Source organism: Palaemon carinicauda, chromosome 1 (assembly GCF_036898095.1).
Source record: "Palaemon carinicauda isolate YSFRI2023 chromosome 1, ASM3689809v2, whole genome shotgun sequence".
Classification (NCBI taxonomy): Eukaryota; Metazoa; Arthropoda; class Malacostraca; order Decapoda; family Palaemonidae; genus Palaemon; species Palaemon carinicauda.
This window is the reverse complement of record NC_090725.1, coordinates 228,257,785-228,270,560: the sequence shown is the minus strand read 5'-3', so window position 1 is coordinate 228,270,560 and position 12,776 is coordinate 228,257,785. Positions and strand designations below refer to the sequence as shown.

The 12,776-nt window shown below is 39.2% G+C and overlaps 1 protein-coding gene across 2 annotated transcripts in view; it reads left to right on the top strand.

Annotated features, from left to right (window-relative positions):
* LOC137654155 (metabotropic glutamate receptor) overlaps positions 1-12,776 on the top strand; it is a 58,993-nt gene that overhangs the window by 23,518 nt on the left and 22,699 nt on the right. For both annotated transcript variants that reach the window (XM_068387796.1, XM_068387801.1), the window contains 3 exons: positions 283-453; positions 1,142-1,330; positions 10,328-10,505. In XM_068387796.1, the coding sequence (XP_068243897.1) occupies positions 283-453; positions 1,142-1,330; positions 10,328-10,505 (538 nt within the window). The remainder of the gene's footprint in view (positions 1-282; positions 454-1,141; positions 1,331-10,327; positions 10,506-12,776) is intronic.

Here is a 12,776-nt window from a genome sequence, read left to right as displayed (position 1 = left end):
AATAGTGATTTCAGATTTGATTTACATATATTGTATTTTATGAAAAAGAAGTGTCCAAAACATACCTATAGTTATTTTCTGAACCTCCAAAAAAATCCAAAACATAACTGTGCTGTATTTTCTAAACAAATAAGTCCAAAACATACCTATGCTATATTTTCTGAAAAAAAAAAAAATCCAAGAACCTTTTGGAAATTTGCTGATTTTAAATAATTACTAATAATTCATGCAAATATTCCTTATATTGTATTTCCCTAACCATCTTCACCTCTTATCTCAAAGGTAAGCGTCAACATCCAATGGCAATGGTCCTCCCCTGCCGGAGTCACCGTCGTGAGAGATGAAGTCACAGGAAGCCTCCAGCTCTCCTGCGTCGCTCCCTACAGGCAGTTCCTCCTCTCCCTTATTTATGTGATTGTCCTCATCATAGCTGTTGCTGCTTTGGCTATCAAGGTAAGTTTATTAGATGGCATTTTTTCATAAGTTTTTTTTTTTTTTTTTAATAATTTTAATGTTGTAACTGAAAATGCTCAGTTAATCAACAATACTATTCATGATAAACAGTTATGAGAGAGAGAGAGAGAGAGAGAGAGAGAGAGAGAGAGAGAGAGAGTGATTGTTGCGCATTCAAATTAATGATAACTGATACATCTATGAGAGAGAGAGAGAGAGAGAGAGAGAGAGAGATTGTTGCGCATTCAAATTAATGATAACTGATACATCTATGAGAGAGAGAGAGAGAGAGAGAGAGAGAGAGAGAGAGAGAGAGAGAGAGAGAGAGAGAGAGAGAGAGAGACTAATACATTTCTCTTATCTTTACAATTAAATAAAAAGATATAATCACGATATATCATACAAATTATAAAAGTAGCTTGATATAATTTTGAATCCATGCATAAGTGTGGCAGAATTAACTTTTTAAAATTCTTATTTTTCATCAATCATTTATCGGAATTCATCACGTAGCTTCGACAGAAAGATGTTTTCTTCTGTATGTTTTCTTGCGTTCATCTCACTGGTTTCTCTGGTCTTCACAGTCAAATGAAAAACTATATTCCCGACACTTCATAGAAAGTATAAAAATTATATAATCTTTAATCCATGCATAAGTGTGATGGCATTTTTCTTAAAATCTCTCTAGTGTCGTGGCGTTCGGGAAAACTATCGCGAAGCGTCCTACATAGGAGCAGCCATGGGCCTAGTGCTGCCCTTGTGGCTATCATGGACTCTAGCGGGTCTTATCCTCCCTGCAAACGTACAGCCAGCTTGTCTGGGCTTTGGCATGGTCTCAACAGCAACGATAGTCTTTGTTGTCATGTTTATACCAAAGGTAAGATAGTTTCTGTTCTCTAAAGCTTTATAAGTTTTTAATTCCAATAATCTTTTAGTTTTAAAGACTTTTGAGAATTATTAGTCTGAAAGGCATAACTTCGATTTTGCTGGGTTCGGCACACGTAGGTGTGTCTGGAAATGAGGAGGCAGATTCACTGGCCAAGACAGTGAGGCATTTGTTGACCGAATGCCCCACATATAGCAGTGAAAGAAATAGATATTTGTTTGAGGCTCGAGGCGAGGATGGCAGGTTCATCCTTGCCAAGATTCTTGGACATGATGTGTCCTACCATGATAGTGGTAGTTTTAGCTTGATTTCAGAAGCAGGTCTTCTGAAAGATATTTAACTTTTAAAATGACATCTTTGCTTTTTTTGGTTTTAATTGAATATCCTTTTATTTTATTTTATTTACAATAAACTATATCGGCGGCAATAACCTTCGATGTCAGGATGCCAGAAAACCTCAGATCGATCAATTCACTTTTTGTATTGAATTTAACAATTTTGTGTATTCAAATCCATCTTTACATGTCAGGGTTGATTTGATCATTACTTCATCATACAGTTGCATGGCAATGTTTAAAGTGGTTAAAATACATATTAAATGTGGACTAATGAAGGTCATTAAAAAAGAAAAAATTGGTAATATTTATTAGCCTCCAGTTATCTTGGTTACTGTAAAAGTAGAGACCATTATATTCGATGGGGCACAGAAATTTGGGTAATAAAGTTTTAATGAAATAAATCAATGGGTTTAAAGGTCACTCATGAATGGCAGAAGCAAGGGACAGTAACAATGCCGTAGAGACTAAGCATATATACATATGATCAGTACCCAAGCCCTCTCTATCAAGCTAGGACCAAGGAAGGCCAGGCAATGGCTGCTGATGACTGAGCAGGTAGGCCTATAGGCTCCCCCAAATCCCCCACCCCTAACGCACAAGGCTGATTGATTGAAAGTTTTCTGGCATCCTGACATCTAAGGTCATTGACGCCGATAACGCACAAGGCTGATGAGGTTTCAGGCATTATTATTATTATTATTATTATTATTACTTGCTTAGCTACAACCCTAGTTGAAAAATCTTAATGCTATAAGCCCCGGGGCTCCAACAGTGAAAATAGCCCAGTGAGGAAAGGAAACAACGAAAAAATAGAATATTTAAGAACAGTAACAACATTAGAATAAATATTTCCTAAATAAACTATAAAAACTTTACAAAAAACTATATAGTTAGTGCTTATTATTATTATTATTATTATTATTATTATTATTATTATTATTAGCTAAGCACCAACCCTATAGATGCTCAACAAGGAGGACTACCCCAGTTTGGAAAGAAAATTAGTAAATAGGATTGTGTCTGAGTGTATGTACCCTCAATAACAAAATAAATTAAATTTAACGTTATAATAATAATAACGAAACCTTTTCATTATTTCAAATGGTGATCATAGCAATATTCTAAACCTTCTGAGAGCAATTTAATATTATTGTGTCACTATCTACATTTATGTTTATATCTGTGCTTCAGTTGCCAGATGTGACCATTTACGAAATTACGATTTATTCCTTGGTCCTTGGTTTGTTTACAACAGCGTTGCCACATATGGAGATTTATCCCTAGATTTTGGGATTTATTCCTAGATTTGGGAATTTTGGGTGTCTGGTGGGGATATTCTGTACAAATTTCTATGAAGAAGAAACAAAGATGAGTAAAACTTTATATTGTTGCAATTAGTTTACTTGCTCTTATGTGAAGTAGGCCTATAGTGAATAGTTTCTACATTAGTAAAGCCTACATGATCGGAAGGAAATATATTTGTGGAAATGGGGAATTTTGTGTTGTTTTGAGGATTTTTCGACTACCCCATCTGGACGGTGGTAACACTGGTTTACAATTTCCCAGTGTAACCGTGCAAGTCTTTTCTTTGCTGCTTCACATTTACATAATTAGAAATTTTAATGAATTATCGATGTGGTTGCAGTTTGTCCAACACCATAAGCCAATTGAGTCGACAAACTTCTATGGTAAGACCAATTTGATTACATTGATAGGCAAATTTAAAACTAGCCGTGACATAGTTATACTACTCGTGTCATCTTCGGCAATTTTTCACTAAGACGATAGTCAAGTGTCATGAATACTCGATATAAGGTAATTTTGGGAATTTATCAATCGTAAGTGCTGTGGCAAAGTTATGTATTACCTTTGAGACAGTATAGACTTGGGTAAAATAACAAGAAATTACGTATTTAGAGGTATCGTTCCTAACTTGTTTTGGTGAATTAGAGTGACTTATTTGTCCTCTCTAAATATGCAGTGTCATTTCTTGTTAACCGTTTGGGTAAATATGATACTTTTAATTTCTAGCCAAATACATGAACCATATATTTTCCTACTCGCTATCTTGTGTTTTATGGATTTCTGACCATGATTATTGGGGCCAGGGTTTACCATTTCGGTTTCATTGTAGTGTATTACAGGACAATGTAACCTAGGAAAACAACTACTTTTTCTTATAGAAAAAATTACGCTCTCTTCGAAAATGACACTCGTTCCCGTCGCAAATGAATAGTTTCAGAAATATATTTACATCTATATCCTCCGATAATGGTGGACCCCCAGTGGGAAGTCGGGGTTTTGGGTGGGGGAAACATAATGGGGAATCGATATATAAACGTAAAACAAGCCTTTTCTTCTCAATACATTACCTTCTTGAAATTATAATAACCGGAGGAAAATACAAAACTATATCTGGATAAACTTTGGAGGCGCCGTTGCAAAGATTGTCATGAAAAAATACAGTAACCAGTGCTGCCAACGTCCGATGTAGATCAAATGTTATTTTGTGACCTGTCATACTACTAGGCTAGGTTAGGTGGGTTTGTTAGGTTCTGTGCCCTTTTTGTACTTTTTATATATTGAGTAAAACTTATATGGAGAAATTATTTAAAATACGTATGGAAATATCTATCATTACTATCGTTAGTAATGTCTGCGTGCTGTTGGTAACTCTGTGTACCAAACGTCAACGTTAGTAACACTGTATTATTGGTAACGTTGCTAATGTTATCGTTCGCAGTACATTCGTAAGAGAAGTGACACCGGGCAACTCAAAGTTAGCCGAATTGGTTGATCTGTTTGTTTCCGATTGAAATGAACATCAAATTCAGTTAATTCACGTTATTTACTATAGGTAAACATATATTTTCTGTTCGAAATCTCACCCTGTAATACAATACAAAATTACCTAAAAGTTAAGGAAATTTAAGGTAAAAAGCAGCAGCATTCAAGGTAATGGCCACATGGCACATGATCAAGTTTAAACCTTAATTGGGGCAAACCACCCGTTTGAGTTTTTTGGACCCCATGGGGACACCATTGGAAAACAGGATTTTTGTGTGGGGGAAAGCTCCACTGAGTTTCTGCACAGGTGCATGTAACATATGTTTCACGCCCACTCAACACGACCCAGCAGTGGCACGCCCACTTTACATAACCCAGCAGTGAGTGGGCCCACGATTGTTTGTATGTGCATTAGTGTTTGCAGTAAATGCTGGCGTACCCACTTCTCGAGTGTCGTTGACGAACATTTCTGCTACCACGAGTGCTCTTGTAGCACCTCCTAAGTACATTCTGCTGTAGTGCAGCATGCACGAATGGTGAACCATTCATCATTGGAGGGAGTAATTCACACATGCGACCCGCACGTACGTGAGGCATGAGCTCAAACGAAGCACGCACCCTCTTGCAAAAAACTTAGCTGGGATACAAGAATTCGTGAAAGTAGTCGTGTAGGCCTTGACCATTCCAATGACAGTACAATTACCAATTATAACGAAGAAACCCATTATAATTTCTCCAAGGGATAGAAGCACGACTGTCATGGTTTGTGCCCCAGTTTCTTTGATAAGGGTCCGAAGTGCTACTGTCCTCAGTGGGTCCTACCCGCTGAGGCTAAACATGTTATATAGGGAAAATACCCCCACCAGGCTATGTTGAGTTTGTGAATGGGGTCTCCCCTGCCATGTCCCTTTCAGGCAATGGAGCCATTTGTCAGACATGATAATTGTTAATAACCTGATAACAACTTCACTCACGAATGTATGCCGAACGATAACATTAGCAACGTTACCAATGATACAGTGTTACCAACGATGACTTGGATTGTTAAGGTAATATTACTGGTTACACAATATATAGATACAGTAGTACAAAAAGGGTACAGAACCTAACAAACCCACCTAACCTAACCTAGTAGTTGACAGGTCACAAACCTCAGGTATTTACTGAGAACGGTAAAATTAGCCTCGATACGAATGATGCACAGCGTTACCAACGGTACGGTGACATTACTAGCGATAGTAATGCTAGATATTTCCATACGTATTTTAAATAATTTTTCAATATGTTTTACACAATATACAAAAAGTACAAAAAGGGTACAGAACCTAACAAACCCACCTAACCTAACCTAGGAGTTCCCAGGTCACAAAACTCACGTATGTACTGGGAATGTTAAAATAAGCAACGTTACCAATGATACACAGTGTTAACAATGTTAGAAAGGCATTGCTAATGGTAGCAATGCTACGGTAATATTATCATATATATTTTAATGAATTGTTCCATACACACTTTACACAATATATAAAAAGGTAAAAAAGGGGTGTTGGTCACTCCTGCATATTCCCTATATAACATGTTTAGCCTCAGTGGGTAGGTGCCCATTGGGGACACAACCCGCTGAGGACAGTAGCACTTTGGGTATTGTTGGTTTCTTTCACAGTCACTGCAATTTCTTCGGTGGCACCAGTGCCAATTCCCACATGTATCCAGATATCAGAGGTATCTGGATACCAAGGCTGACCACTCTAGGCCAGTTCCAATGTTCCAGGACACTCTCCCCCCTCCCCTGAGGATCAGTAGATGATTGAGATTTCCAGCAGAAGTATCGTTTGTTGACAAGTACAGACTATCACCTGTTGAGTTAGTTGACTTGGCCTCCACCGCTCTGCCACTAGAGCAATATGCTGCTCCTATCGAACCGCCTCGGAACGGGAATTCGAGTATCTTTAACCTCCTTCACCTCTAAGCCCGAGGGCATAAGGACTCGAGTTCCCTTCCTAAGAACTAGTTATCCAAAATTGTGGATGATCTAGTTCAGAGGGGAATTCAGGAGGCAGTGGCTGCATTATTGGTTCCCTCTGCAAAGGATTCTCTTCCTAGGCCTCGTACCCCTGTTACAGTACAGTAGGATGACCCTGACCTAACTTGGGCCCATCTGGGTGTGAGCCATGAGTTGGAGGATACTTTGGATTTGAATTCTGGCAATTCCAAAGCCATATTGCCAGTGTCGGCGACCCGTAAAGCTTGTATCGATGAGCAAGGGGAGTCTGATTACTCCTTCATGCAGGACTCGGGAGTCCATGTACTCCCTCCCCTCGAAGGGGAGAGGCACAGTATTGGATTCCTTCTGCTGTGCCCCAAGACCTGCTAAATCAAGGCTAGAATTACTTTGGTCTAAGATGGTGTCAGGGTCTATTAAGAAGGTAATTTTACAAATTCTGCAAAAGAGTACTCCCTAAGGCCTTGTAATTTGTCCCGTTTACTGCCTCTCCCTTTTGTGAAGTAGAGGAAGTACTACAATATCCTAGATGATGAATCTTTTCCCTTGCCATTAGACTCTGCAGTGTCAGCTTTGGCCCAAGACATGACAGTAAGGAAACTTGCAGCACAGCCGGTGAGGTTTTCAGAGGGAGTATCCCTGAAACTCAGGTGGCAGAGTTGGGAGTGCCTTAGGGCCAAACCTTGGGCGGCCAGCTTCCTTCGAGCAGGTAATATCATCTTATTTGTCAACTCTCCCACTCCCCTCTTTCATCATCAAATGAGATCATTGTCCTTCATGAAGGGATGATCAGAGGACATCACCTTTCGTGCTGAAGTTCAGATTATGTTCGAGAAGGGCACTCTACAGGGAGTTCTCAATGGGTCCCCAGGCTTCTTCAATCGACTCATTCTTTTAGGCTTCTTTAGGCTGGAGACCAGTTGTAGGCCTCTCGTCCTTGAACGAGTTTGTGTTTCAGACTCCGTTCAACATGGAGACCGCAGCCATGGTCAGAAAGGTTGTCAGACCAGGGAACCTCATGATCACACCAGACTTAAAAGACACGTACGTCCAGATCTCAATCCATCCGTCTTCAAGAAAGAATCTAAGATTTGTTCTGCACAAAAAGATAGAGCAGTTTCAGGTGCTATGCTTCGGCCTGTCGACAGCACCTCAGGTGTTCACAAGAGTTTCGTTCTAGTTTCAACCTGGGCCCATGCTAACGACATTCGTCTCCTTTGTTACCTAGGTGACTGGTTGATCCTAGCAGATTCAGTAGACTCCTTTCTCCTTCAGAGACAGGCTTCTTTAGTTTAGCTTCAATCTGGGGGTTGTGGTAAACTTCAAGAAATCTCTGCAATCCAAACAAAGTCTGGTATATTTAGGTATGCAGATAAACACCCGGCTTAGAAAAGTGTTTCCGTCTTAAAGCAGAGTGGGAAGGTTCAAGGAAGTGGCTTTTCCCTTTCTAATGCAAGGTTCGCTACAAGCTCACCAGTGACAACTCTTACTAGGGCACCTGACAACTATGGAATGTTTAGTCCCAAATAGCTGCCTTTTCATTCGGTCACTTCATTGGCTGCTGACAACCCTATGGTCTCAGACTAGGCGCTTTCTGGAGTTGCTTATTTCAGTAGGGATAGAGCAGTGGAAAAGATTTGTTGCTGAATGCTCGAATCCAACCTTCTCAAAGGGTTAGCTCTTCTTTCCCTTTTCCCGGATGGGAGGCTCTTCACAGATGCATCAAAAGAAGGGTTGGGGGCTCGCTACAGCATATGGCCTCCGGACTGTCTGACTCGGTTCGACAATACCGCATAAACCTAGAGTTTGAAGGCAGGTTTCCTACCCCTTCAAAATTTCCAACAGCTCCTTTCCTGCCACTCCATGGTCTTAATGAGTGACAACACGACGGTGGTGGTGTATCTAAGGAAACAAGAAGGTATTTGTTTACAGCATCTTTGCAATGTTAACTGTTCAGATCCTGTGATGGACTGAAAACAATGGGATATTCCTGTCAGCTCTGTTCATTCCAGGCAAGAACATCATTCTGGCAGACAATCTGAACAGGAAGACCTATTCACCACATCTCTCAACCAGAAACTTCCAGCATACTACTTACCAGCCCCACAAGCAGCTTTCCAGGATGCCTTTCAGCACCTGTGGGAGAATCTAGAAGCAGCATATGCATTCCCTACATTCTGCCTGATAAGAAGACTCCTCAACTAGGTGCAATTGTTACACAATCTATTCATGAATATGATAGCTCCATTGTGGCAGCAAGCAGAGTAGTACCCAGACCTTCTGCTTCTGCTGACAAAGATTCAGAGCGAGCTTACTCCCTTACACATCCTTCTAAGTCAACTGCATTCCAAGATCTTCCACAAAACAGTTGCATCCCTATGTCTTCACTCCTGGAGGTTATCCAGCATCTCACTCAGAGGATTTTTTCACCCAATGGCAAAACAGGTCTGGATACCTCAGGAGGTCTTCCATCACCGTATACCAGGCAAAGTGGGCAATCAAAATTTTTGGTTGGTGGCATGTAAGGGGTGTATCTCCACTCGTAGCCACTACTATACCCCTGATCGTTGAGTTTTTGTTATATCTCCAAGAGGAAAACTCTGCTCAATCTTGGCGGTGAAAGGCTATCACTCAGCATTAAGCCAAGTCTTAAGACTGAAAGAGATTATTTCAGATTAACTAGAATTATCCATGACTGTATGGAGTTTTGAGCGAACTTGCACTCGGCTGGAAGGGATTCCGGCTTATTGAAAGGATCTCCTTACAAATTGTTGAGTCAAGTTCGGATAGACTTGATCCTTTAAGAGTTTTTCTTCTTGCTCTGGCCTCTGCAAAGACAGTTAGCAAGTTGCATGGTCTCTCTTTAAGACATCGCCCATTCAGGTGGATGGTGTCAGGTTACACAAAGCATCGTCCCCGAGTTTATTGCTAAGACACTGAATTCGTCTGTATCAGGGCTTAGGTTTGGACCCTCTTAGATTTTGAGTCTTCAGGAAGTAATCGATGATCCTGATCAGCTGTGCCATAGTTCATCCTCTTTTGGGTCCCAACGGCTGCATTCTCAGGTACTTGGCGGCGCACCACGGGTTGAGGGAGCCCAAGAGCCCCGTGCCATAGGCCGCACCGCACCAAGTCTTGGTTTGGGCATGCTATTCACTCCCCAAGAGAGTTCACCAAATGTTCAGATGGGCTCCACAAGGCACTAAAAGAGTTGCAAGCCCTAGGCCTACATGGCTGAGGACTATGAAGTGGGAAATAGGAGATAATGAATGGAAAAGTATCGAGTTAGAAGCTCAAGATAGAGAAGACTGGTGAAATCTAACTGAGGCCAGAAGCTCAGGATAGAGAAGACTGGGGAAATCTAACCGAGGCCCTTTGCGTCAATAGGCGTAGGAGGAGATGATGATAATGATGATGTTCTCCCATATACCTTCCTGACGAGTTGAGTTGTTTAAGGGGTTAATAGGGTCATTTCTGAATCTTGCTTTATTTAAGCTTTATAGAGCTTTTGGGCCTGCCAGACCCCAATTTACCTTAGAGAGAGGGTGTTTTACCTAATAGCTTCTTTTCTATAATTTTTTTTTCAGACTGATGTGTTAAAATTCATTTAGCTTTGTTTTAATTTTGTCTGTCTTCGAGGTTGATGGTGTCATTTAGAATGTGTCGTAATTGTGTTGACGAGGGAATCATAGTATCATGTTCACTTATCATTTCGTTGTTTTATTTTAATGTTTGTCATTATTCCGGGTAAATGTCTTTGTTTTGATTTAATTCTTAATGTTGTTTAATGTTTAACATGCAATTATAATATCTAGAAATTATAAATTAAATACCGTATATTCTGTTAAACTTTCCCAATAGGGCCGACAACTAGCTGCCATAGGCAAAGAAGGTCTTTACCGTGAAGATAGAGACGACCGATTGTCAACAGTTTCTGGAGGTGCTCGCTATTCCCCGTCCTTCTTTCTCTTCAAACCGATCAAGCCCCCAAAGGACCTGCTGCGACCAGCTAACTCTATTTATAAGACTCATTTCTCGGGTAAGAAAACTGATTAATTAAGCGGTTCCCCAAAATCAATGGGGCATATTTTTTAGTCTTTTCAGTTCATATAGAGAGTTTATTTGAATGTGATGTATACTGTACTGTACTTTATTAGCTTGAATACTTTTTAAAACTTTTTATCGGTCACTTTTCTCCTCTTCAATTAGAGAGAGAAAAGTTGGAATTTCAGAGTCTTTTAAGAGAGATGATGGAAGCATCACAACGCTTAATTTTTCACATACATTTGTTCATATACAGGTACCTTTTACTAAAAAAAAAAAAAAAAATATATTGCACTTTTTCATCATTGTACAGGTACTAATGAAACTTTATTTAATGGGCTAATTTAATGAGTTTTATATTACAGATCTCTTGACAGAAATTTCAGCGTGATCAACACAGAGTAGATCACCATCACTATTAATAATTGATATTCTGAACCGAATCTAATAATGATGCCTCGGCTTATACATGCCACTCTTGATTCTGTTGCTGCATGATATAGCGAGATTCATCTTGACCCTGTATACAGTCTTGCAGTAGCAGCAGAAGAGCTTTTTTCTAATATGTACATAGCTTTGTCAGAAATTATTTTTATGCATACTCTGTAATAGATGGAGTAGTACCTCGGTATACAAGTTAATCTGTTCTTGGAACGGGCTTGTTAGCCAAAGTTCTTGTAAACCAAAACATTTTTTCCCATAAGAAATAAAGGGGATTAACCCTGTGTTCCATCCACACATTCATAAATAAAAATTTACACTCATTTTTAATGGTTTATGGTAATATTTAAAGAATTTGTAACCTTAACATCACAGATGAAAACAAATTAATGATTCACCATGAAAAATCTAAATACCACTAAAACAATTTAACTAGGATAAATTACATAAAAAAAGTCGTATGTGGCAACATTACCTTCCCTTCAGGTCTGATTGGAAGCCGCAAATGTCGTCCACATCATTTCTCATGCAAGCATAACAATATATGGTGCTATTATAGTATGCTATCTACCGCCGATTTTGCTATCTACCAACCCTTTCTGACTATAGTATGATACCTACCATCAGTCCCTAAGGATACGGTCTACTTGCTAATCCGCCTCTAATAAGGTGGATCACTACAGACTTGATAACCTAACCTAACCCTAACGTAACCTAACCTACATACTGCTTATAATTATGCACCCATGTTTTCCTGCCAATAAATATTATTAAACTATCATTAAAGTCCAATGAAGATAACATACTGGTTTTAAGTAATCTGTTTGATAATCCTCATCAAACAGGAGGATTAACATTGACGGTAGATAACATACTTTGCGGTAGATACCATACTATAGTAGAAATTCGACGGTAGGTAGCATACTATAATAGCACCCAATATATTTATGTACTGTTGTCGCTGTGGTGATGGAGGGCTGGATTGATACCACCCTGTTCATAAAGTCTACTGGATTGGTACACTGGTGGGAGGTTATAACTCTCTTCAAAGCCCATTGCAAATGCAATAATCCAGCCTGCCAATGTACCCATTCAATGAGTTCCCATGCTAATCCACATATTTGAGCTGGTCTTGCCAGCAGCTTTATCTGTTCAGTATGAAAGTAACCCATAGTTAACCTACCTGTACAGCCATGTTTTTTTTTTTCTAAACCTCAAATCCTAATTACCCTAACTCTGTTATTTTTCATTTTCCTTCTTCAAAATCTTTCGACCATTTCCCCTTCTACAAAATACCTATTGGCTTTCTTCTGTCCGATCCTCTGTTAGAAAATTATGATTAAAAAATATTACCATGAACCCATGTCTAATTTTTTTTTTTGGGGGGGTGGGGACATGCACCTACAGTAGTTTAAAAACTACTGTAATTGCACACAGAAAAGGTGATGTTATAGCTTATACTGTATAGTATATTATTTATAGAGATATACCTAAGCTCATATAAAAATTAAAGCATATGGATGTGAGACTTGCAGAAAGTACAGTATTTCATTATACCAGAGAAATTCTGCTCATCACAGGAGTCTCATTCATACAGTACATATTTACCAAAAGAGCACATTTTTGCCTGTAGTCCAATACAATGGTCGTATTCCTTATACAAATTGAAATTTTATGCTCTTATATCTGTTTGTTCATAAACCAAGGTATTACTGTACATAATTTTTTCTAGAGTCAAATTATCCTCATGGAGTACAGTAGTAAGCCATGACTCAAGATGTTTACTATAAATATCAAGGTGGCTTAGATTTATAAGTATTTATTA